Source organism: Passer montanus, unplaced genomic scaffold (genome assembly GCF_014805655.1).
Source record: "Passer montanus isolate IOZ18808 unplaced genomic scaffold, ASM1480565v1 scaffold8, whole genome shotgun sequence".
In the NCBI taxonomy this organism is placed as follows: domain Eukaryota; kingdom Metazoa; phylum Chordata; class Aves; order Passeriformes; family Passeridae; genus Passer; species Passer montanus.
The window spans coordinates 3663590-3689385 of NW_024373256.1; the positions used below are offsets into that span (position 1 = coordinate 3663590).

The following is a 25796-nucleotide window of genomic DNA, read 5'->3' on the forward strand; positions in this document are numbered from 1 at the left end:
CTTCACTCCCCACGGGCTTTCACTGGGCCCTCAGCCTCTAAAACATGTGATGGAAAAGCAAGCACTCCTCAAAAAAGAAAAAATTTTCTTTGCTCCTTGTTTCTGTCAGTTTTCCCCAGCCCTGCCCCATCCTAACTCCTGCTGATGGGAGATTTGCTCTTCACCTCCCAGCCTCGATGCCTCTGTCCCACCTGAGCTTGAGGTTCAGGCACGGGGAGACGATCTGAGTGACAGGGGAAGGTGAAGCCACTCTGCCCTAACATCGTGTCCAGCCCATGTTGGAGAGGAGCTGCTCTGCTCCCATGGGCCAGCCCGGCGTCACAGGACATTAATCAGGGTCTCCATGCTAAATAAAGCTGTCACTCAGCCAGGGAGGCTCCCAGCCCCACTAAATCCAGCCACTGACAACCCAGGACATGGAGAGCTGTCAGTTATTTGGGTTTTAAACACCAGCCATCCCCTCTCAGAGCTGGGCCATAAAGCTCCCTCCTAATTACACATTAGAAGGTTTATGAGGGAAGAAGCTGCTGAGAGTTAAGGCCCGGCTGAAAGCCACTGGTGTTCCTCCTACAGAGGACACAATTAAAACGTGGCTGTGCTTGTCAGAGGCAAAGGGCTGGATTATCATGCAAAGCAGTGGAAGGACAAGAATGGGAAGTGAAGGCTGACAAACTGTCAGCCCCGGTGTGTCGCTCGCCAGCAGAAGTGAAAAAGGCCCCATGGCAGATGCCGGGGATGCAGCTGCACCCTTCACTTTGAATTTACTGACTTCTGCTGGTTCGTGTCCATGTTTGACACTGCGCTCCCTCATTTGGTTAAAAATAAATAGAAAAGGAAGAAAACAGAAAAACACTACTCAAGACACCAGAAAGGGAACTAAAGTGAGAGCTGCCCTCAGGGCGTGGGAAGCAGAACCCAGCATTTATGAGGTAGACAATTCCAACTCCAAGTAGACTGGTTCTTTCCCTAAATGTCTGTTGCTTTCATGGTACTCATCATCTTGAAAGCTGGAGAGGGACTTTTTACAAGGGCATGGAGTGACAGGACAAGGGGGAATGGCTCTGAACTGCCAGAGAGCAAGGATGGATGGGATGTCAGGGAGAAATTCCTCCCTGTGAGGATGGACAGGCCCTGATACAGGTTGTCCAGAGAATCTGTGGCTGCCCCATCCCCTGAAAGTGTCCAAGGCCAGGTTGGATGGGACTTGGAGCCACCAGGTCTAATAGCAAGTGTCCCTGCCCATGGCAGGGGATGGAACTGGCTGATCTTTAAGGTGCCTTCCTATCCAGACCATTCCATTTAGGTGCAATTCTCTTCCAGTTGCCTGACATCATCCCCTGCTTGGCAAAAGCACACAAAGTCCAAAATTGTGGTGGGGAGAGGAAGCAGAAAAGGAAATCTCCCTCTATTTGTCCTGGGTCAGGGAGACTCTTTCTGAGGTGACAGAAGCCAGGAAGATGTGTCACTTATTGAGATGGTTGAGTGGTGGACGTGGCAGAGTTTGGTTTATGGTTGGACTCGATGGCATTAAGGGTCTTTTCCAATCTAAATGATTCTGTGGGGCAGATTGACCCAACACCTGCACAGCTGCTGTGCACAGGCTGATCCATGGATGGAGGGAGGTCTCATGGAGCAGCTCCACACCCAGGGGCACTCCTGGCCTGCGGATCCCCAGGGTGTTTCACAAACACCTCCCTTGCAGACGGGGGTTACTGGGTGAGACAGCTGGGAATGCACAGGCCACATACGCACCCCTAAAGCACAGTGACAGGAACTTTTGGGTGGGAAAAGGGAACCTTTGGAGCTGGGAAAAGAGGGGTGAAGCCAGCTTCTTCATTCCTCCCAGCAGCACTGGGAACCTTAACATCACTGTGCCATTTGTCTTTTGCTCTGTATGTCAAAGCTGAGGGCACAATCTATTCCCCATTCCTCAGCCAGCCCAGCTGATGTCTGGGGAGCACTTACAGTGGCAGAGACAGAGCCTGCTTAATTGCATTTCTTGTAATGCACAAGGAGCTAAACTGGAATCCATTTCTCCAAGGACAGAAAAGTTGAAGGAAAAGAAAAACTCTTCTGTTTCTGTAATGTCTTCCTCTAGCACAGATCACTCTGGAAAAAAATATTGGTTTGCCTGCTTCATCCCTGTGTGTGAGTGTACTCAAAATGCAGAGGAGGTACTGAGCCTGGTCACCTTCCATAAAGCCAGCAGAGAAACAGGGAAATCAAATGAGCAGTCTCAGCTGCCTGCTGCCACCATTGCTAAACCCAGCAGGGCAGAGGAGCCCTGGGAGACACAGCAGGGCTCCGAAAAATTCAAAGGGAAGTGACAAAAGGGAGTAGGGCTTGCCATTTCTGACAGAAAGCCATCCTCCTACTCTGATGGAAGAGTCTTGGCAGGGAGCTACAGCAGGGAAAATGAGATGATACAGCATTTAACGTTTGGGGTAATGAGGCCTATAACAGATGACACTTGAAAAGTGAAACACTAAGGTAGTGGTATTGCATTTAAATATTGGCAACAAGCTAAAGCTTTTCATCTGTCTGCTCAACGCCCCCTTTTTGACCTCAGAAGGATAAATATCTTTTCTTTTCTTGATTTTATGTGAAGAGCACAAGTCAACTGCTCTTCTCTTGGAACGACTCCTCCTTAAAAACAAAGGTTGCTCCAATCCACTTTCTACTGCCTGTATAAATCAACATGCAAATTATTAGAATGATATTAAAACAGGAGCTGCTCTGAATGACCAGCCCTGAGAGGAAGAATTAGTTCCCTGCTTTTGTTAAGCTCATAATTCAGATTTCAGACTCTTCCGTGCAGAGATGAGGAAGAAAAGCAGCACAGAGAGGAAGCCGCCGCTTGGGTGGAATAAGAAAATCTTCCAATTAGTCTGTCTCCTCTCCTGGATCACATTTCACGCTTCCTACAGCTGCAACCAGAACGAAGGATGAGAATCCAGCATACAAATGCCTAGTTCATTTGCTACAGCAGCATGAATAGGATTAAAATAATCTGAAGAGGAATTAAATGCCTCAACAGTCAGGTTGCAAGAGCGGGAGAATAAGACCTCTTGTGTGCGTTTCCAGGATCAGTGGAGTGGGGCCAGCAGAAGTGACCCAGGGTTAATGCAGCTCAGACCTGCCTTGGAGGCACTATTTTCTTCCTACTCAAAAGGAGTGGGCCCCAAATCCTACATCCTTGGCCATGAGCTGTGAAATGTTTGTTCACATCCAACCAGGAGTCGAGTGGATGAATTTTCAATGTCACCACTTGCATGTGCTGGATTTCCAAGCTTGCAAATAATCTGTACCATGGGCTGCTGGTTTCCCCCTAAAATACTCTGACTCACAAAAAACCTGCCTGGGGGAAATGTAAACTGGCAAGTGATTTTAAATGAACAGGTTTGGTTGAACTTGCTACCTAACAACACTGTTCAAATAAGAAAATATTTTCTACCTCTGAAGAAATAAGGACAGAACTCAAAAAGCTTGTGAAGTAGAAGCACAGCAGTGTCATGGCTCTAATTGAAAGCAAACTTGATCACTCTGGGAAACCCCAGTGCTTTGAGAAGGTATGTATTTCCCTTGCTTTTATTTTGAAAGCAATTGCCATGTTAAATGACAAAAATAAGAAAGAATTTTTAGGATCAGAGCAGAGCCTCACTACAGAGCAAATTCTCTCAAATGCAGGTATGGAAATCTACATCTTCAGAGATGACCTCAATAATTTTCTTACTGGTCTGGTTAAATGTAATTAAAATCATTGGGTTTAAATGCAACCTCACATTCAAGACACAAACAAGCTTCTATGTAATCAAACAGATAAGCATTCATTTAATCAATATATAATCAAGCAGTGTGCAAGCACCTAGAAGTGAAAAAGAAAGAACAAGCAGCCAAGATGGTTATGTCAAGTACAGATCATGTCTAATTTCCTTCTGTGACAGAGCAGCAGACCTTGTCAATAGAGGAGAAAGAGCAGACATCATATATCCTGATTTCAGCAAAGCTTTTGACTTGGTGACATCAAACACAGCCTGCGTGGAACAAGGAGCTGGTGGAGGTATCACCAGCTGGAAAACTGTACCCAGAGAGTGGTTATCAACATGCCCTGTCAGAGTGGAGGGAAGTTATCAAGGGAGATTACACAGAGGCCTGGCAGCACTCACTGGCTTTCCTTAATGACTTAGTTCCCAGGAAATCTGTGCTTTTTGAATTTCCAAGGGGTACCAAGCTGCGATCAGGCCAGAGCACACACTGACTTTTAAAATTACCTTGTCCAAGAGGGGGAACATTCTGGAAAAAAGCAGAGAACAGCTTCACTAAGATGCAAATCCCAGAAGCAAAGGAGCTCTGGGAAAGCACCAAGAAAAACTGTGGTGATGGGGGATTCCTTCCCCTGCCTCAATGATCTTCCTGCAGAACAAATGGGGGAAGAAATGTGTGTGTGCTGCTGAAGCCCTGGCCCTATTATTAACATTAAAACAGTAATTAGCTGCTGTGCTCTGCTGCAGAAGGAGACAGATTTCTATCTGTGGTCCTCAAAATACAGCTTGCAAATACTTATTAGTTCTTGCTCCTGAAAGATGCTGTAAGCATTTAAATGAGTTTTAATTATTAACTATATTAGTTCATCTGTTGGATGATTTTCCAGTGATGTAGCACAGTGAAAGCCAGAGTAGTCGGGGTAATTTTCTGTGACTACTCCTAAAGAGGAGAAAATGTGCTAAACTACATAATAAACCAGTAATATCTTAATATTACTGGAAACATGTTCTCTCACAAAATCCCATTACCTTACTGGGATGACAAACAACCTCTCCACATCAGCAGGGGCTGAAGGAAGGGAACTGATGACATTAAACCCCTGCATTTCCTGGGGCTTACCTGAGGGTCGTGCCTCTATAATATAGCCAGTTGTGGGTTTTTCTCCTGAATCTCCCTCAGTCCATTGCAGCGTCAGCCCAGAAGCAGATTTTGTCACCAGGATTTCCTGAGGGGAGCCAGGAGACCCTGAAGGAGGAAAAGAGAGTAGCAAATGAAAGTGGCATTAAACTGCAGCATGAATTGCTTCTGCTGAGAGAGGGGAAAAATTATCTTGCAGTATTAGTCAACAAATATGCAACATAAACCAGCTCTATGGGCTACTGACCTGATTTTTTCACTAGCTCCAGTACCAGCAGTTACTTATCAACAGGGTTTACATGTCATAGGATCATAGAATATCCTGAGTTGGAAGGGACCCACTAGGACCATCAAAGTCCAACTCATGGCCCTACAGGGGATAACTCCAAGAATAAGGGGGGAATTACACCTTCTGTGTTAAGAAGGCAAGAGAAAAAGGACCCTCATTTTATCTGTTGCTGCTGCTATTTCTCATTTCAGAGGTGAAACCAGCCTATGAGGTTCATGAAGAGATTCATGAGGACAGGCACTGCCCATATTGGCTTGGGAAGATGCCATGGCCACGTTAGAAATGATTCCTGATCTACACTTGGTCTGTGGTGTGGTGTGAGAGTTAGACTGGAAGAGGGAAACAAACAAACAGAGCTGTGGCCACTGCACTGATGCTCTGTGACTTACCTGACAGGTTGGTATCATTGGAGGGCATTTACCTTGTAGGATTATCTGTTCATCAGTCACTGATCAAATAAGAAAACCAGCTCTGGGTACGGGCACTGAACCAAGCAAGGAATGCTGCCCTGCAGCTGCTCTTGACACAGCAGGAAACCCACAGATCTCTCCCTCTGCATAAGCCAATGTGTCAGGAGAGAACAATTGTAAATTCTTTCTGGTTTTGCATCCAGGAACCTCTGCTGGTTTCAGCAGCTACTCCAGTCCTGCCTCTCACTGCAGAGCAGTACAGTCAGAATTATGCACTGTGCTGTCAGGCTGCAGCTTGGAAATCCCTGGCTGGCCTGTTTGCATTATGATTTATTTACCGTGTTTTGTTTATTCACATTAAACTTCCAGGTTTCAGGAAAAAAAGGAAACGTGTTTTTTGTGGCAGTTGTGAAATGCACTGAATCACGTCCCCTGACTCAGCTTCTCCTTGGAGCTGGAAATTCATGTGAAGCCCTGAGTGCACCATTCCCTGCTGGTGCCCCATGTTTGTAGAAGTGATCTGTGACTTGTGATTTGTTTTTACAGTCCCCCTCACCTTCTGCTGGCCCAGCTGTGATGTTGGCTTGCAGCTCAGGTCCATAGGCGATGGTTCGGGCTTGCACTCGGAATAAATAGGTCATGCCCTTGGTGAGATCCCGGACCTTCAGCCAGCGCTGCCAGTTCCCCTTAATGTCCACAGTCACCACCTTGCTCACCCCTGCAACAGCCACACAGGTAAAAAAATAAGAGGGAGTTTCAATGCAAAAATAGAAATCAGTGGAGCTTATTACATCTAGATGGTAAGTAAAATCATCTTAACAGTTTGCTAAGAAAGTATTTCTTACAATTAGCAGGAGTTTAAGTAGTGATAATAGGCAATTTTCAGCACTGATAAGTATAATTAGAGTTTAAGCTTGATAAGTGGGTACTGACAAGGAAAAAACCTTACAACACATCTGGGAAATTACCAAGAGACTACATGTAACCTCAGTAATTATTCTGGGAAGAAAGGAGGAGGTAAACGAAGAGGAGTGCACATTCCAGATTGCTTCCCAGGCAAGCATTTTTCTGTTGCTGCTTCCCCAAATAACCTCCAACATGGTCTGGAGGAGGAACAAGGGCCAGGTGTGTTCCATTCATCTGCTCCTGCAATATCCACCATCCCCATGTGGATGTGAAGGATGTGCAGCTCACCAGGACCTTGGGGCTCCAAATGCCATGGCAACAGGGGATGCAACCAAAGCACTGTGAGCTCAAACAAGGCTGGAGCTGTGACTTGTGTTTCACTCTTCTCACTCTCTCAGAATTTTTCTTACAGGGATCAGTTAAAACCAGAGCTGTTCCTTTCACCAAAGCTTCACATTTAGGTTCTCAATGCTGCAGAAAGAACTGAGGGCAATGACTGGTTTGAAAAGAAAAGCTCTGGCTTTTACTGAAATTTTCTAGAAGTAAGTCAGTGGAAAGAATTTGATTTATAAAAGATTTTACAGAATAAAACGTTCAAATATAGAGTCTTTCTGGTGGTTTTTTGGGTCTGTATGTACGTGACACATTTCAAACCAAGAAGATAGGAAGTAGGAGAAGGTTTTTCCCACTAGAAATGGCTGCTTGCTAGTTTATCTTTCCAAGAAATGCAGAAGGAAGATGTTTTCAACCCAGATGCTTATTTTATGCAAATCAAGATGATACTTTCAGTTTTAATCACTTAAATAAAGAGTAATGTCCAAGCAATTTCTGTTCAAAGTTTTCTTCCAGATACAATTTATAACTCAGGGAATCTTTCCTTGGCTAACAAGGATGCAGTAAAAGTGCTCCCTCCTTCCACAGGTGAACTATTTCATTTCTCTGAGACAAATCAAGAGGCATTTGTCATTTTGAAGTTATGTTCCAAAAAGAAAAGAAAAAAAAACCAAAACCAAAAAACTGTTGAAAAAGGCTCTGGGGCAATCTTGTTGTCTATTATTGTGTAAAACATAACAGTGTAAAGCTTAAACAATAAAAGGTCAAGCAGGGATAAAACTGTGCTAAAGAACAGATTGCTGCTGGAAAGCTTGGAAAAATGGGCAGGTGAGTGGGAAGGCAAAAGGTGTCACCATGGGAGGACGCTTAGCCCAAAAACAAGAATGGGTGGAAAGCCAAAATATGAATGAGAAAAGCTCCAAAAGAGGCTCCAGCCCATCCAGGTTGGTGCACTGCAGTGCTCATGTGGAGGAATGGGGATTCTGGCTCCATATGGGCCATTTACTTAAGCTGGACTTGATGATCCATGTGGGTCCCTCCCAACTTGGAATATTTGTGAATCTGTGAAAATGATAGCATCAAGGAAGAGATTATTTTCCATGGCAGGAGAATAAATATGTTTGCTGAAAGAAAAATGTTGGCACAAGAGCAAATGGTGGGTAAAGACTGGAAAATAAATTTAGGCAAATATTTTGCATCTGAGGAAGAGCCCTCCATAACCTTCCTGCTCGCATCAGAAATCCTCCAGAGGGGAAGGGGAGACAAACTGGAGTCAGGGGCAGCACAGGCAGAGGTGGGGAAGAGAGGAAAAGACAACAAAGGTTCTGAAGGTTGTTAAGTCAAATACATGCAGAGAAAACATGATCTGACACTTCCATATTTTCGGGGGGGGAAATGTATTCTTGAACTTTGTGTAGGAATGAAGAAAAAGAGAAAAGGGAGGAAATGCCCCACCAGCCTGAATCTCCTGCATACCCTGTGCACATTTCTTGGTCAGAATTAGAAATGCTTCCTGTATTAGCTCTTTGTGCTCAGACCTGCCAGCCATAAAGGCTGACCATGCTTTTATTCTGGTGTTTTCAGTCCTGAGTTTAACTTTCTCTGTGCATGAGACATGGATATTCAGACAATACAGATCATTATTCCTTACAGGAGAAGCAAATACAAGTGATTGATATCCTTATTTCTTTGGAAAAGAGTTTAAAATGGATTGGCAATGGCTGAAATTACTCTCCCTGCTGTCATGCTGCCAAAGCTGGACATCCTATTGAACTATTGGCAATCTACCAGGAATATAAAAATATTAATAAGACCATCCACAAACTATGTCATCTTTTCTAATTCACCTTTGGAATGAATTTACATTTGTTTTCAGAGAAACTGCCAAATCCTTCTCTGTTGCTTTTCTGGCAAATGAATGAAATGTTTGTGGCCAGCACGTTGTTGTGGTTTAACTGAACTCTGGTGCTGGGTTAAAAATGCTGCCTGAAAACTCCATGTGAAGAGAGACAGCCACGTCTCTGTCCTGTGATCCTCCCTGTCACAGCAGAGGTGCTGCCAGTGATGACCAGCACATTTGATGCCTGGGCAATCTCTGTGATAACAGAAGTGACACATGATGTGATAAGCAACACAAATGTGCCTGACAACTATTCTGGGATGGAGCCTACTCAGCGGTTTCAAAGGCAAAGCGTGGAGACAATCAGGCACTCCCAGGCTGAGCTTCCTCTTTGCCCAGACCACGTAATGATGGCTGTAAAATGACTTTTCAGACTATAGTTTGTGCAAGAAAATGAGAGAAGACAAGACAAAAGCTATATTCCACAATATTATGGCTCACTGAAGCATTTTGGCAAAAGTGGAATTGTTTTATTTACCCTTTGCCACCTGGCTTCTCTTAGAAAACAGCAGAGAGCAAGTAAGAAATTGGGCAGAGATGAAAGGTCCTACAGCACCATTGTGTCATTTCCCCATGAATATGTATGATCAGAGGTCTTTCTTACCCTGGACAGGAGCCAGAGGCTCGTAGACAACTCGATAACCCTGCAGGACTCCATTTGCTGCTGTTGGCTCGCCCCAAGACACATTGAGGGTAGTGCAGGTGATTTCAGAGAAGGCCAGGAAGCTGGGAGCACTGGGTGCTGAAAGAATTGCACACAGATTGAATTGCAGCAGCAGGAGTCAATCTAATATACATATATATTATAAAACATTGCTTTATTTGCCCAGCCTAAATCTAAAGGAAACAAGCTGAGAAAGGGATTTTTCAGTTGTATCCAAATGTCCTGTAATCAGTCAAAACACAGCCTGTCCTAAAAATACAGCCAGTCAGCTGCAAAACTGAACCTCCAGAGCAAACAAGGAGAGAGGGCACGGAAGTGAATGGCTCTCAGAAGGGTGCAACGGGAGCCATCTCCTCTTCACAGCCACCACCAAGGGCATTGTCTTCACCCTGTGCCAGAACACTCCCAGTACATCCAGCACAGGGACTGCTCAGCCTGACTGGGAGGCTGCTGATCCAGTTTAAAGAAACCCAAAAAACCAAAAAAAACCCCAAAAAACAGGGAAGAAATCTAAAAAGCATGCTAATTATCTCACAGGACCATCAGGGCAACTTCCAGGCACTGGAGATGAATTCCTTCTGATTTCCAGGTGTGTGGCAGCAGAAACCACACACAAAACCACAGACTGCTTCCTTCTGGACCAGCTTAGTTTAGGGACTGGCCCTTCTGCCACTCCATTCTCATTTCAGCTGTATCACTCCCTTTCCTCACACTCCACCTATTTTACACATTTTTTTTTCCGCTTTCAAGACGTCTACAGTACAAATCCAAACAGCCCCGCCATGCTGCGTGCCCCATTTCCCCTGGCTGTGCCCAGGTGAGCAGGACAAGCTCCCGTACCTGCCTGGTGTGTCCTGCCCTGGGCGGGGCTGCTGCGGGGGCCGTCCCCGGCCGCGTTGAAGGCGGAGATGCACACCAGGTACCGCGTGTGGCTCGTCAGGTTCTTGAGCCGCACGCTGGTCTCCGGCAGGAAAAGGACCTTCACTTTCTCCGTGTCGTTCAGAGCGTCGCTCTCCCAGTAATAAATCTGTTGGGACAGTGAGACAGAATCGCAGCGTTATTAAGGTTGGAAAACCTGCAAAGATCATGAGTCCAACCATCAACCCCCAGGTTTGCCACTAAACCGTGTTCCCAAGTCCCACATTCACATCCAAGTCCCATTCAGAACACACCAAGGCTTGGTGATTCTATCACCTCACTGGGCAGCCTGCTCCCATGCTGACCAAGCTTTTTGTGAAGATATTTTTCCTAATATCTAATCAGAACCTCTCCTGGAATAGCTGGAGGGCATTCCCTTCATCCTGTCATGTGTTGTACTATATCCTACATCTAGAAAATATTTGGCCACTGCAGCTACAAAACAGAAAGTGAAGTCTTGCCCTGGACTCCTCCATTCGTTGGGATACTCAGGTTTTTCAGCACATGCCAAATCTTTTCCTTAGCAAATTCCCCTGAGTCCAATGACCCTGTAGCTGAGTACATCACTCAAAAATAGAGGAAAGGCTGAAGAATATGGCTTAATGACAGCAGGTATGAGCTGCCAGGGTTCACTGAGGAGAGGTCAGTTTAAGCACTCGCTGCAATGCAAGCTGCCTGTCAGCACTGGCATCCTGACACACCCTGATGGTCCATAACTCCCCTCTGCACACACACAGCACTCACACCACTGCTGCTCACAGCACAGCCAAGAAAATGCCCTCCTGAAGAGGGTAACAAAGATTCTCCCTAAAGTTCCTTGAGGTGCTTTTCCCCCTTCTTCCATTACATAATTTTACCCTGATGCTATAAAATTAGCCTTCAGAGAAGTTGTTTCCAAGTGGGAAATTTGTGCCAGCCCTACTTATTGGACAGGCCTGGCAGTGAGAGCATTACAACAGGCCAAAGCAAGCCAGAGAGCTGAGAGAACAAGCCAAGGCAAGACTCCACCTTGGCTCTCCAAGCCAAGCTGCTGAAACCATCTATATACGTACAAAAGGGAAAGGACAGGGATTGATATATAAGGATGCTTGTTAGTGCCAAGAAGGGATGCCAGATTATTCACACTGGCTTGGCTTTCCTTCACTTATGGATCTAAATTCATGGAGAGAGGCAGAGCCAGACACTGAACCCAAGCCAAGCTCCAGTATTTGTAGACTTGCCCATTCCCCCTCTCTGAGGGTCCATTCTCATGCTGGAGATGCTGAGCAGCGTGTCTCTACAACGTGCTCATCTCCTGCAAACCAAACGCAATTAATGCTCTGATTTAATTTTGTTAAAGTTAAGGAAATGAAGCAATGCTTCCAAAATCTGACCTGACTCAGGCTTCCAGCTGGGAGAAAGTTCTGTTCTTCCTAAAGGCTTGTAGCATTTGATGGAGGGAAAACTCAGTTAATTTTCTTCAATACATTTCTTGCCCCCAGCTCTCGTGTTGCTGTGTTGCTTTTTGTAGCAGATACGTTGCCTGCGTAAGTGGAGCTGGCTCCTTATCTGCATACCCTGTTTCCCCCATGCTCTCCTTCTCCATAAATAATGACACACTCTCCCTTTTCTCTTCTTCCCCCTCCCAATCTCATTCTCTTCCTTTTGGTTTTGGGACTTGCTGCTGTTCCCTGCTGCAGCCTGAGCACTGCTCTAATTTGCCTTATGCGGTGAGGGCGACTGCACTTTGTAGAGCTCTCTCACAAGTAAATAGCAATGCCAAGCAAGATAAATGAAAACAGTAGAAATGGGAGAATTGCCTTGTAGCCTTGGATGTTCCCGTTCTGGCTGTCGGCAGGAGGGGGGTCCCAGGTGAGCTCCAGCTGGCTTGCAGAAAGGGAGTTGACTTGGATGTTCTGTGGGGCCAGCGCCGGTGCTAGGGAGGAAGGAGGACAGAAGAATTAACAGTGACACGCAGAATTAGTTGATAGCCAGGTTTTTCATTTGCAGGAGGACCCAGGACAGGCTCTGTTTATGCCACAAGTCAGCAATGAGCCAGTCCCAGGGTGTCTGTGTCATTGGGATGTCTCGGCACAAGAGGAGTGAGGAGCAGCCGAGCCTCGGGACGTGGTTGTGCTCTGCTCCACGCAGGCTGGCTTAGACACGGAACCAACTCAATCCTGCCAGCAGCTTTGAAAAAGAAAGGAAAATTTTGCCTTGGTTCCCTGGTAGTTTGGGGCTCACCTTTGGCAGAGTACAGTGCTCCTGATCAACTGTTCCTGGTGAGCAACGCAGCCCCTGCCACCATCAGCCCAAATGCCACACAGCAGCAAAACTTTGAGCTAAAATACTGCCTAAAATTACCTCCAAACCCAGTCAGCTCCTCATCAATGCACTAATATTTTATGTATGACAGAATGACTTTTAGTTTGCTACTATGACTTTTTGTTAGCTCCACTTTGATTACACCTCCACATGCACACACTGGCATCTTTGGCTCCTGATAGCATTTCTTCTTTGCACTGTACTGTGCTAGAAAACCAATCTTTGAGTGCACCTGGGTCACTCCACCCCTTCTCTTTGTCAGGATTCCACTTGGTGCAGGTGGATTTTCCTCCCCAGCAGCTACTGAGGACACTCTGTTCTCCCAACCTGCTGTCTGAGCCTCTGGCAGGTTTTAACAAAACAGCTCCTGTTCTGTTCACAGGAAAGGTGCTGAAGCGTGTCCTGGTCAAACTGCAGAAGTGGGAAGAGAAAGGCAGGACAAAAGCTCCACTTCTCCATTCTCAGTCTTCATAGTGCCATAGCCTTCTGTCAGACCCCCTGAGAAAGTTGTCTCTTTTCTCTCTGCCCCTTTCTGGGCCATAAATAGAAGCGATAAAATATTCACCGCTTGCACTGGATAGCGCCGGTTAGCTGCTCCTCTGGAGACTTCTTTCTTAAGAGAGAATGACCTTCATAAGTCACACTTTTCTACCAATACTCCCTCCCCCCCGAGTTATAAAATAAAAAAGTAATTAACACCCACTCAGCCTGACACCAACTATTTATTTTGTTCTAACTGTGTGGTTTCCATATTATCACTGCCCACCCTGCCGTTAATGGAAATGTTAATAACCAGCGCCAGGTTGTTGTGACAGATGCTTGGGCTCATTATCAGAAATTCTTATTTACCGCTCCATTAAACGACAGAATTGCACAAAAAAACAATTCAATCAAAACTAACTGGAGGAATTTTAACAGCCACATTAATAATCCAAAACATAAATAAAGTTAATGTCTTTTGCATGTTTGCCATCGGCAACTCTATTGCAAAATTATTGCTATACAATTAAAACGTGAAAGGTAAAATTGAAAATAGCCTTCATCGCAGGGCTCGGTTAAAAGTATTTATTTATTGTGGGTTTTTTTGTTTTCTTTTTGGCTGGATGGCAAATACATGAGGTGACAGTGACCATCAGTAAACTCTAACTTGGTCACAAGGGTGCACTTGTCTAATTATTGCCCTGCCTTCTGTGCTCGTCGCTTGGCTGGATGCCCTCAGTGCAAGGCAGTGCTGTTAGGGACCAAAAACCTCAAGATTTTGAGAATTTCACACATAAACCATAGAGTGAGGCCAAACTGATCACAGAGAGCAAAGCTGAAAACACATCCCAGAGATCTGCCAGGATGACACGCTCAGGGAAACAGGAACATGTACAATCACAGAGGAAAATGGGTCCCTTTAGCAGTGTATTTCCTTTCTAAGGAGTGACACCACTGTCTGTCCTGAGCTGACAGCTTCACAGGGCTCTCAACACCCGGGTCTGAAGCAGCATCTACAAGAGCATTTTTCTTTGGATGCCATGTGGCAGCCTGGAACAAATACTGCTTCTGAAACACAACCATCAGAGGAGACGGCGCGTACAACCCACTGCCAGAAAAACACTGCTTTTCCTCAACCCCTTCATGCAGCACATCTGAGAAACACAGTGGTTAAAAGCTGCCAGTGATAACTCTGCACCGACACGCTCACTGCTGGAGCTGCACTTCTGCTGGAGCAGTGGAGGAGTGGAGAAAATCTGATGGGAGGAATGAAAAAAAGTGTGGAAAAAGACATTTCTCTTCACTACTCCAGAGCCTCCACAAGACGCAAATTGTTTGGTTTTGTGCCCTTGAGTCTGTCCCTCTGTTCAGCTTTCGAAGGCTGATGTGTCCCCCCTGCTCTAAGCACAGATTTCTTGTTGACAGCGAGGGACAGCAGAAGAGTGCTGCTGACGCTTGATGTGGCTCTGTGCAAGAGCACGTTCCATTAAGGGTGAAGTGAAATACTTCAAAAAGAAGGAAACACATCCCTGAAGACCCCACCTGTTTGCAACCCCAAACCATTCCCTGAATATATGGATAGCCTGTGCCAATAAAAGCAAGTGCATTAAAGGTGAATTCAAAAGGCTTTTTACCTTCTAGGAAGGCACTTCAAGATTACTGAGCTCAGAATTTTTCACGGCTGTTGAAATCTCAAATACATAAAAAGCAAGGTTAGAGCTACATACCTCACACTGCTTTAGGTGTTAGTGACATTATCAAGTATAGCAGGAGCAACACAGACCCCCGAGGGTCCAAACACAGCTCTTGGCAGGTGGAAAGCATTTCACTTTCCCTGAAAAAAAATCTGTGTACTCATGAAGTCAAATTCTGCACACGTATCCTGCCTTGGAATCTCATGCAGATATTTGTAAACATTTCTTTTCTTATCTGATTTCAATTTACCTTTGAGATTGTCTCCTTGAAACTCTCTCTCAGCCAAAATCTAAGGAGAAAGACTGAGCAGGTTGTGTAGTAATTAGTAACAAATAGTAACAAATATGGGCTGGGCTGCTGTTGGCAGGATCACGTAAAGACAACAAATCTATCCAGAAACGTGGTGAGACTGTCAAAATGAGCCTATAAATAAAGTTACACATCTAAATCCACATTTAAACGTATCACTGCCCTCATTCCCCAGCTGCACTGAGCAGCCTCTGCTCTCACTGCAGGCAATTTGAGCTTGCAAATGCTTCTAACCTTTAAAGACAAGGTGCTTTAAATCCCTGGTGGCCTCCCTGCTCCAGAGCTCTGTGCTCTGCACAAGTTTCACCTCAGCTCTTCTCACTTGGGATATTTGTTCTCTGGGCTGTGTGGCACCCAGAGCTTTCCATCAATATGGAGCTGCTATTCCTTTTCCCAGTGACAATCGCCACGATGCTCTGTAGCACAGGTAGGCTACAAATCCTTGTGATTCATTGGGCAAACTTGATAACTGGTTTTGTGAAGCATTCCTCACTGCTCTTATATCTGCTCCAGATTCTGGGGAGCAGAGGATTTCTCCTCTACTGGTTTTCTGATTGTTTCTGCAGTGGCAGTGTTACTGGCAGGACACTCACAGACAAGTTTGGGACAAGGTTTCCTGATACTCACAAGCCATTTAAGTGAAGGCCAAAAATAAAGAGAAAAATGCAGTGGAAGAGACTGAAGGATTTTCTGTGCATCAGCTTGATCCCAAACAATCCCAAGCAAATTTCTGTTTTGTAAAGACCACTGATCCTTTTCTATCTAGCAAGTGTTTCCCCCCAGTTCTTCAAAGCATGACTTGGAGAACATGCCTGCCTTTATTCCCTGGTAATCAATATGTTTGCATTTTGGTGTTAGCACCTTGAGGCCAGAATCTCATTGCACAATGTGCTGCATAAACACAGAACAAAGACACAGCTCCAGGCCCCAAAATCCTCTAATCTGTCTCCTCATTACAATGGAGGGGTGGCTGCAGCATGTTCTGAGTACCAGCTGTAATTTTCCCTACCTAGTGATTAACAACAAGGGAGAAGGCACAGCAGTGTTCAGTTCAGTGTGTGATGATGGGGAAATCTTGCACACCAGAGCTTCCAAAGTTTACACTCTGATTCCTGGCACACACAGTCATGGAAAATAGGGCTAAAAGAGTTTGGAGAGGATTCAGACATCATCCTCATGGGTCACACTGGGATCAGCTTGCTGGTCAGATTTTCATGTAATCTCAATCACTGATTTATTTCCAGATTGTGCTGTCATTGCCACACAAACTCTGCCAGCACCTCTCTACTTAAAAAACTTAAAAATAATCATACTTTAAAAATAAAAATAAACAAAATAGGGATATCTATAATAGAAAATAACTCACAAAAAAAACTTTCATATTATTCTTTTTGATGCCTAACCTAAACCATCGTCACTGTATTGAAGTTATATCCCTGCAGTGACACGGAGATTGCTGCTTCTTCAGCTTCAGCAACTGCCTTCAAGTCACAGTGTAGATAAGCAATAGTTTAGTGGATTCTAAAGCCAAACACAACACAACAAACAGAAGGTCACTAGATAAAGCAGTGAGACTGATCAGCAAAACAGGCAAAGTGGGGTTTTCCTGCAGTGCAGGCTTAGAGAAGAAATGTGAGGATGGTAACTCCCAGGAACGACCAAAAAGGTGGATCTGCAGATGTCTGCAGACAGACCTTGCAAGAAGGAAAAGTGGCACGAGAGAAGAATGTTCAGTGTCTATTGGCCATTTTCTGACAGAGTCTGGGAGAGAGCAGTGGGAGGATGGGAGCTTCCCCAGCAGCAGAGCTTGGTGCCATCAGGAATGCTGTGTGAGTGATGCTGATTAGCTCAATAACAATTAGTCAGTTGTGCTTCAAAACCAGCGACTGCGAAGATGCTTTCCACTGTGAAGAGCAGCACAGGCTATATTTAGAATGTAAAACACACTTCCCACTAATTTCTGCCTGTTTTAGGCTGGGCTTCATCTCGTGATGGGAGTCGGTGCTTTTTCCAAGGGCTGAGCTTTCTGTGGTTACTCAGATGTGTTTCAGAGGCACTAAGAGAGGCAGAGCCACATTCCAGGGATGTGGGTCATAACCCTTCCAACACACTTCATCTGTTATGTTGGGTCTGAGTGCTCCTGCCCTCTTACTCAGCAATTTGGCACCAATGCTGCCCTGCCAGGTTTGTGACACCCCGAGACATGAAATGAGTCTCAGCAAAGGAGCAATCTGGCCTCTCCATTGGTGAGATGTTCAACTGGGTGGGGCAGGAGGCTAAAACAGCTGTAGAAGCCAGATTTGCATTGGAAATACTCCTTTCCAAGGGATCTGGAGGTATGTGTTGATTTACACAATTGCAGAGAACCGTATAAGAGAAATTGAAACATCTCCTTATGTACCAGTGGAAGTGAACACAAGAAGAACTTGAAAAATATCTCTCTCACCTTCATGAATGCTGAGGAAGACAGAGCAAAAATGCAAAAATAGTTATAGAATAGAAAGACAAAAAATAGAAAAACCTATTTTAGTGAAGAAGAAAGGGTGAAGAGGAGAAAGAGAACAGCTGCCAGGATGAGAACTTTGGGAGTCTGGAGCACCTGCAGTTGTTTTACTCTGTGCCATCTTGTCTGGGTAGGCAAACACTTGGCTCTCTGTATACCACATTTAGTACAGTAGCTGTGTTTTGCCACATCAATTTTTTAAGGGTATTAAAGTAATGAAGAAACATAAATTAAAGCAGCTGCAAATGATCCCCGAATGTAACATCCCCAGCTTCTATGCTTAGCACTGGGAAGCTTCCCAATGTTGGCACAGGTATCTTCAGCACCTGCAGAGATAGAGGGAGGTGGGGGTGGAGGGAGGGAGAGATGACATCCCTGCAAACCGAATTCCTGAAAACTGAAATGAAACAAGGACTAGGAGTGGAGTCTCTTTTCCACGGACACAGATCTAGGGGCTTACCTGCCAGTGCCCTTTTTGAACTGAGAAGCATTCTCATCCTGTTCCTCACTAACTCTTCCAGCAGTGGTGACAACACTGGTGCTGTGATCCCTAATCTTTTAAGGGGGTTTGGATTTCCCACGTGAGTGAGCCATGTGCAATCTGGGAATTTCATGGGGCAGACATGATCTGGGTGATTAGAACCATGGCAAACCCCACAGGGCAGTGCTATGAAAGAGCCTGCAAACAAAAACTACACACTTTTCTTTTGCTGAATTCCACAGTTCTACTCAGCAAACACAATCCTAGAACAGGCTATCACATTGCATACTGAGATTATCCATCAAGGAAGCGAGAGAGCCTGGCCCAAAAGTAAAAGTAAAAGCCCAGAACTGTCAGACTGCCTCAGGAAAGGGCGTTCAGGTGGTTAAAACAAGAAGTGGGGGGAATAATAAAATAAGCTTTTCCCTCTATTTCTTCCATGTCAGTAAGGATATGATCACACACAGGCAGGCAGCCCATCAGTCAGCAGAGATGGGCCATGAGCAGGAGCAGCAGGAGCCTGACAGCATTAGGTAAACACAAACCTGCAAGCTAAAACCCCCTCTCTCTTACATTCATGCAAATCAGGGATGGCTCCCTTACATCTGTGCACTTGGGGGTTTTCTCCATTGAAGAGCAGGAACAGTTGTGCAAAGAGAACAGTGCCAGCTCTGATGAGTGCAGGATTCACCCCCAGGAGGGGCTGAAGGTTGTTCAGGGGATGGTGAGGAGCTGCTGCATGTCTGATCCTCTCTCGCGTGCACTGGGAGCAGTACAGGAGGGGAAAGCACTGCCCTCCACTCTCTTAAAAGTCTACCCATTAGAGAAGCAAAATTACCAATTTCAGATTATTTCCCCACACTCTCCAGGACCCAAAACTCCTTCTCCTCTATTTGTAGTCATGTTCCACTTATTATGATTTGTTAATGCCACATTTGAATATCATAATACCACAAGTTCAGGGCAGCTGACAAAAACACCCACTTCACATCCACTAACAGCAATGGCAGCACCTACTAAAGTCTAATCCTTCTGCTTCACTGCAGCCAAGAGAGCGTATCAAATAATCTCCCCTGGGTTTGCCATCTACCAAATGTCAAAAGCTATATCAGAAAAAAGTCAAAGGGCACAGGTGAGATCTGCCCCCGGAATAACCTTTCACTGTGGCTTTAATGCCAGTTTGGGTAGCTGACCCCCACGAGGAATTAATTTAGGATTTACAGATTGCAATGGTCAGGGAACCCCAGGGAGCCTACAGAACACTGTGTTCTTATGCTCCTGGGGAGAGAGAGATTAAATTTAAATTTTCTTGACTCTCAGTGAGAGTTTTCTTTCTTTATTTTTCATCCCTTAGATCATTGCTGCAGTTTCACACCCCCATTCCATCTCAGTGCCTGGACTGCTGCGGCCAAGATATTTTAGACTATTGCTAATTCATACTTTCTTAAGAAAAAAATTGCAACATTTTTGTTTTTAGTCTACAACAGGCAACCTGAAAAGCCTCCAGTTCTGTGATTGACGATGGATACAGCAAACAGATGTCAGAGAGGAAAACCAACTGTGTTTCTCCACAGCTGGCTTCACAGCAAAGCTGTACAGAGGAGGCAAAGCCACGGGAGTTGAGACCCATATGAAAATACTTACAGCACAAATTTTGCTCACATATCCCAGGATGACTGCAAACAAGCAGAGCAGGACTGCACAATTAGGCAAAATAGGAATTTGGCTGCAAATATAACCTTTTAGTCAAAAGCACTCCAACTCCAGCCTGTGTCTGCTGGAATAGGAGTTATCAGCCAGGGGCTTCCCCACCTCTTCACCAGGGCGATTTCTGGTTCGTTTGACTTTACTACTGATTGCTCATGTTTTTTTTTTTTTGAAAGGAAGGTTAATTCCTCCGCTTTTAATGGAGTGGCTTTGCTGTGAGCTCAGTAAAGCTCTGCATACACGATCAGGCTTCTCCTCCCTCCGCTCTGTGCAGGGATGTCCCCGCTCCTGCTCAGAGCCCACAGCGCGCTGCAGCACAACAGCTCGTTTGTCCTTCCCTCCCACAACTGCAGCGCACAGCCACGAGCCCCCACGATGAATTTGGGCTCGATCGGCCTACAGTGGGCACCAAAAAATCATCATCGAATGGTTGGGGTTGAGCTCAGCATCAGAGCAAAACGCTGCCCGGCCAGCGCAGCCCAGCGCTGCCCGGGACCGGCGCATCACAAACCGCCGGTGTTTTTGCTAGGACAGAAACATCTTCCCTACACTGAGACGTGATAAAAAGAGGCAATTAGACCCGAGCTAAGCAGGAGCTGCCGCACTGCATAAAGCATTGTGCTGTACCAAAGGCTGCTGATGACCAATATTAACAACTTAATGAGCTGTTAATGAGGCGCGCGTTCGGCTTTTACTTGCAGCATGAAAATATTGCAAATCATTTTAGGGAGCTTTGGACTGTCAATGGAGAATTAAAGATGTCAAATAAGCCCATCAAATCTATGTCTCAATCTGGACACTGCTTTCCAGTGCATTCGCTTAAAATTCCTTCTCCTATATGGTAGAATAACTTGCTTTGACAGCACTACGACTCCCAGACTTTGCTTCCTTCTGCCTTGACATTAGATTTCAGTCTCCAGAGAGCTGCAGGGATGTCTTTTTGACATGTTGACATTAAGGACACTTCTTCCACAGACTCACACTGGCACGGTTACTCTCTGTCTTGCCATTGTAAGAGCAGCTACTGAGCTAAGCTACAAATCTGGAAGTCTAATTAGCAAAACCTTCACATCATCTGTAAACAGATTAAGAATATAAAATTACCCTTAAAAATAGTCAGTTTGAGTAGGAAAGGGAGCCAAACCTTACAGAGAATATTCATTGCCATAACTCCCCAGCATTGTAACAATACCAGTAGCAGTGACTAATGCTCTGATGTGGGCACACTTTAGTTTGTTATTTTCTACTGTCCTGTCACAGCCCTGCAGGATTAGATCCCACAGCCACATGCTATCAACACTCCTGCTGCCTCCAGTGGAGCTGCATTGAGGGAACAACAAAACCAAATTGGACTTGCTGTAGACAAGCCCTTAGTTGAGCCCCTGCACATAGAGTGAACCTGGAGAAGTTTAAAATCCACCAAGAAACACTGATGGGATGTGCCCACTGGCCAATCCTGCTCTCAGAAACGGGATGCTGTTGGGATACAGGTGAATTGAATTCCAAGAGAAACTGGAAAGAGGTTACTTTCCCAGACCAGCCAGGAAATGTCTCACCTCTTTTTTTCCTTTCATCTTCCTACAGTTTGCTTTCTTACTGTGCTCTGACTTTCCTCTGTCATTTAGCACGTTGTTGGAGAACATGGCTTGCATCTTTAACTCCAAACTGACAGGAGACCTTCTCCTTCCTTGGAAAGAAAGACACTGGGAACAGGATGGCAACCCAGTGTCACTCCTGGAGCAAGGCATTTCCAGAATGACAGGGTAAAACTCACCCAGAACTGAGCATCACATTGGAACATCTCTGCAGGTTCTTTAAATTCAAAGGGGAGGGGAAAAGGACAACAAGTTTCAAACACCCTGCCATCCCCCAAAAGCAGCCTCTTGCTTATGTGCAGAGGTGTCAGCAATTAAAAGGCAAACACCCTTTTATTTAAAAGGCTTGGTGCTTTTAGAGTGCCAAAGTTGTCCTTTGTTTAAAGTTTGAGCACATGAAACCAATAATTCATTTACCATTCTATTCCCCAACAGCTTCCCTCCATCCCCTTTTGTTTATTGAGGGAAGATACTGTCCCCTAGGCTGACAGGTTTTAGACTGCTGCAATGTGAAATGGCCATGATAATCCTTCTCTTCCCTTCTCCAGTGGCATCTGGGATGGCACTGCCCACCCAGCTCTTGCAGCTGTGCCAGCAGCAACGTGCTGCTATCTGCACAGGCACAGCCAGCCCACGTGTCCCACCGAGATAGGAGAGAACAGCCACGGGCCACGGCAAGGCGCGGGCTGCCAGCTCGGATGCGCTGGAATCTTGTCATTCCTTTCCAAGCCTGACACCAAGGAGGCACAGGGGACTCCACACAGCATCTCCTCTGCTGTTTGGGGCAGGGGAGGAGATAAAGCTGCTGTGCTGCAAGAGAAAGGGGGGTCCAGGCAGTGCTGAGGGACCCCCTTCTCCAGGAAGGGACTGAGGTGGCACCACCGGGGAAATCTGGAGCACCACATAAAAGGGTGAGGCCTGGAGGAAGAGATTAAAGCACCCAAGGGCAAAGGAGCCTTGTCCTGCCAACCTTCCGTGCCTTCAGCTCAAAGGGATGTTGCCCCAGCACAGATAACCAGGTAAGAAGGGACAAGAGCTCTGTGCTGGAAGCAGTTTCTAAAGGGGAACCAAGTACTTGGAGTCAATTCTTTGCTTCCTGACATGGCTCCTTTGTCCTTATCATGGCTCGCTCTCTTAGTGTAGCCTTTTCTGTCCCAAACCTATTTCACTATTTTTAGTCTTTCCAGGTGTTTTCTGTTTCTGGCTTGTAAAATGCTGGAGATGGCCAGGCAGCTCCAAGTGCTTCCCCTGACATTACTGGCAGAGCAGATCTTCCTATGTTATCTACGGGTGAATAAAGTAAAATTTGTGAAGTCCAGGAACACCTGTGGAGCAGCAGGCAGGAGGGCAGATGAAAATAATTGCACATAACAGGAAGAAATTCAGTTTGGTGTCTGCTAGCTTTGCACTAAGAGGTGGATTCAGCTTTTGAAGACAGAGTTAAGAAGCAGACATCATTCTGTTCCATTCCTGTTCTTTTCCAAGCTACAGTTCCACTTGGAAAAAAATGAGAGAGCCAGGTAATGTTCTCTGAAAGACGATGGTACAACTAAAGTGGCATTTCAATGGAGACTACTAAACAAAGGGATTTGTCTCCCAGCTCTTTTTACTCCTTGCCTTTCCCATTACAGAACCAGCTCTCAGAGATCATCATTAAAAAGAACAACAACAACAACCCGGCCTCATCAGTTCTTGTGAATTCTGAAGGTCACCAATGTCACCATCAGTTATAATGACACACATCACTCCCCTCTTCACACAAATGGATTTACAGCCTGTTTAAAGGCTGATGTCTCTCCAAGCACTTCACCCCTTCTGCCACCCCTTCTCTGCACACACTCACTCTACTCCAGCAACAGCTGCTGGAAGAAATGATGAATTTCATTACTTTTCATCCAAAACAGCTTTGCAGTATATGGGAGAAGCACTGAAGGCTGCAGGCTCGTTAGCAAAGGATTTGTATTGCCACATTTTACTTTATTCACCTTCCCAAATTAGGTGAAGCACGTCTGGCCCAAACCTGTGATTTCTGTTTAATTAAAATGCAGGTAGTGGAGTCTCCTGAACTCCAGAGCCCCCCACACAATCAGGTGGTGACAGCAACCTGGTAGAATAATGCTCTTGATATAGTGGCTGCTCTAACAGAGTCTTAATTTCAGTGGAGCAGAACAGCACCTCTGGTAGCAGCTGCGTTTCGGGCTGGGATGAATATCAGTGCCCAGCCTCTCGCTGAACACTCACTGCCTCCCCAATCAGAGCCAGCATCCCTGACAGCTGAACTGTTAAATGAATTAACAAGGCGAAAAGGGGGCTTGCCAGCGGGGCTGCGACTCCCTTCCTAATTTCTGCAAGTGGTGGCTTTCAATTTTTCTGTCATTTGTCAGGAGATGCACATGGTTCTCTAATGAGCAGGGCAGAGCTGCAGCCAGCACTAAAAAGGCAGTGTAGAGGATCTTCTGGGCCTTGGAGGAGAGGGATGCAGATGCTTGAGGCAGGTGGGGGAAGGACACGGGCTCTGCTCAGGCTGAACAGGCAGCACATCCTTCCCAGCTGTGCTGAGCTCAAGGACTCCCAGCCCACCCTCCCATCTTGGGGAAGAACTGCTCTCCACACCAGTGAGTTTTGCCAATATCCATGCATAACTCAAAAGGAAGCCTTTGATCTTGTGGGCTACCCGAAAAAGGGAAAGCATTTCCTCCACCTGTATAATAAAATAAGAAAAAAACACCACCAAGAAAACCCAGAAGATCCAAACCACTGGCATCCAGCTTTCCTGTTCACCATGCAAGCTGGGCTACAGAGGCCCCCCAAGCTTTTCAGGTGGTTCTACTGTAAAAATCCAGGTCTGATCACAAGGAAATTCTCAAATCTAACAAGGGAGAGCACAAAAGGGATAGAAGGAATCACAGATACTCCTCCTTCTGCATCACTGAAGCTGAACAGCACAACCAACAGCAACAAGAACACCCAACAGAAATGGGTGTTTTGACCAAGCTGGCCTAAGCCCAGCACATTTTCCCAAAGGCATAAAGGCTGTTCATCCCTTTTTAGGAGCCAGAGAGGAATGTTCTCCCCTCTCCCAGAATTACTGCAATGCTTAGGGCAGAACGAGGCCCCATTTAACAGCACTGAGACAAGAGCTACCTGAGAGCTTCAGCCCAGGGACTGGCCACCTTCACTCACTTTGTGCCTAGTGCTGTGCCTGTGTCAGCACTTGTTTATTGGGAAGCTTTTCTCTGTTTTTAACCTGGATGCCCCATTGCTGGAGCTGAGCAGACTCATTTTTTTCCAGCTTGCTGCTTAACTGCCTTAACCGTAGGTAAGAACATTGAGCAAACAATAACAGCAAAAACCTTGTATTTCCACAGCACACTTTAACTCAAAGGTGTCACAAATCAATTTAAAACTTAAATTGCAATACCATCTCCAATCACTTTACTCACAGTATAAATCACAGCCAGTTCTGGAGGTGGAAGAGGCAGTTATATAACAAAGTGTAATAACTTCACACAACAAGAGTGAAAATCGGCAGGAAGATCCTACATTCATCATCTCTGCTGTGTGAACCTGGATGGTTCCTTTCCAGAGGTAAATCCAGGAACTCTAACACAACAGCCAAGTCACACACTACAGCTTCAGACACACCAGTCCTGCCTGGGAAAGGAGGCCTCCTGGACAGCACAGAATCAAGGAATGGTTTGAGTTGGAAGAGATCTGAAAGCTCATCTAATCCCAGACCCCCTTCCTTCAGACACTCGGGGGTCCTGTAATTATCTCAGTGTCCTCTCAAGTCTGTCTCCTTCCATTGCCTTGTTCCCTGAGTTATGATAGGAAGATCTGGACTGTGGGATTAAAATACACAATATAACAGCATTTCCTTGTTTTCCCCAGCTGACTTCCCATGCTGTGTACATGTGTATAAGTGCATGAGCTGGCTCCATTTGCAGCAGGGAGATACTTAGCTCTGAAACAAAAATGTATTTTGAAGCCAGATACAGTTAGCTCCACCTGGGACTTTCTTTGCTTCAGTTGCAGAAGTAAGTTGGAGCAGAAGCAAACTAGAAAAAAAATGTAAATATTGCCAGCTGTCTCTCCAGGACAACACTGCTCTGATTAATTTATGATGTTTTCAAAGAAAGATGGTGAATGTTGCACTATATTTGAAATTAAAAGGTTAAGCAGAGTTTAAAAAAATGCACAGTAGAGTTCTTAAAAAAAATGTGCTTTGCTTAGTTTTGAGCAATAGAATGTTTAATGAGTAATAATGAAATGAATTAGTGCTGGCTTTGATAGCTCCTCCATCCCACAGCCCCGAGACACAGAACAAAGTGCAATCAGCTCCATTGCTGGGCCAAGCAACGGGAGGGTCGAGCTGCCTCCCCTTGTTCTGAGCTTCAAAC

General features: G+C 45.5%; 1 protein-coding gene across 6 annotated transcripts in view; it reads right to left on the reverse strand.

The window, feature by feature from the left end:
* Positions 1-25796, reverse strand: part of SDK1 (sidekick cell adhesion molecule 1) — a 385608-nt gene that overhangs the window by 21540 nt on the left and 338272 nt on the right. For all 6 annotated transcript variants that reach the window (XM_039732208.1, XM_039732207.1, XM_039732210.1 and 3 more), the window contains 5 exons: positions 12122-12237; positions 10245-10431; positions 9345-9482; positions 6158-6319; positions 4885-5010 (listed from right to left, as the gene is read on the reverse strand). In XM_039732208.1, coding sequence (XP_039588142.1) covers positions 4885-5010; positions 6158-6319; positions 9345-9482; positions 10245-10431; positions 12122-12237 — 729 coding nt within the window. The remainder of the gene's footprint in view (positions 1-4884; positions 5011-6157; positions 6320-9344; positions 9483-10244; positions 10432-12121; positions 12238-25796) is intronic.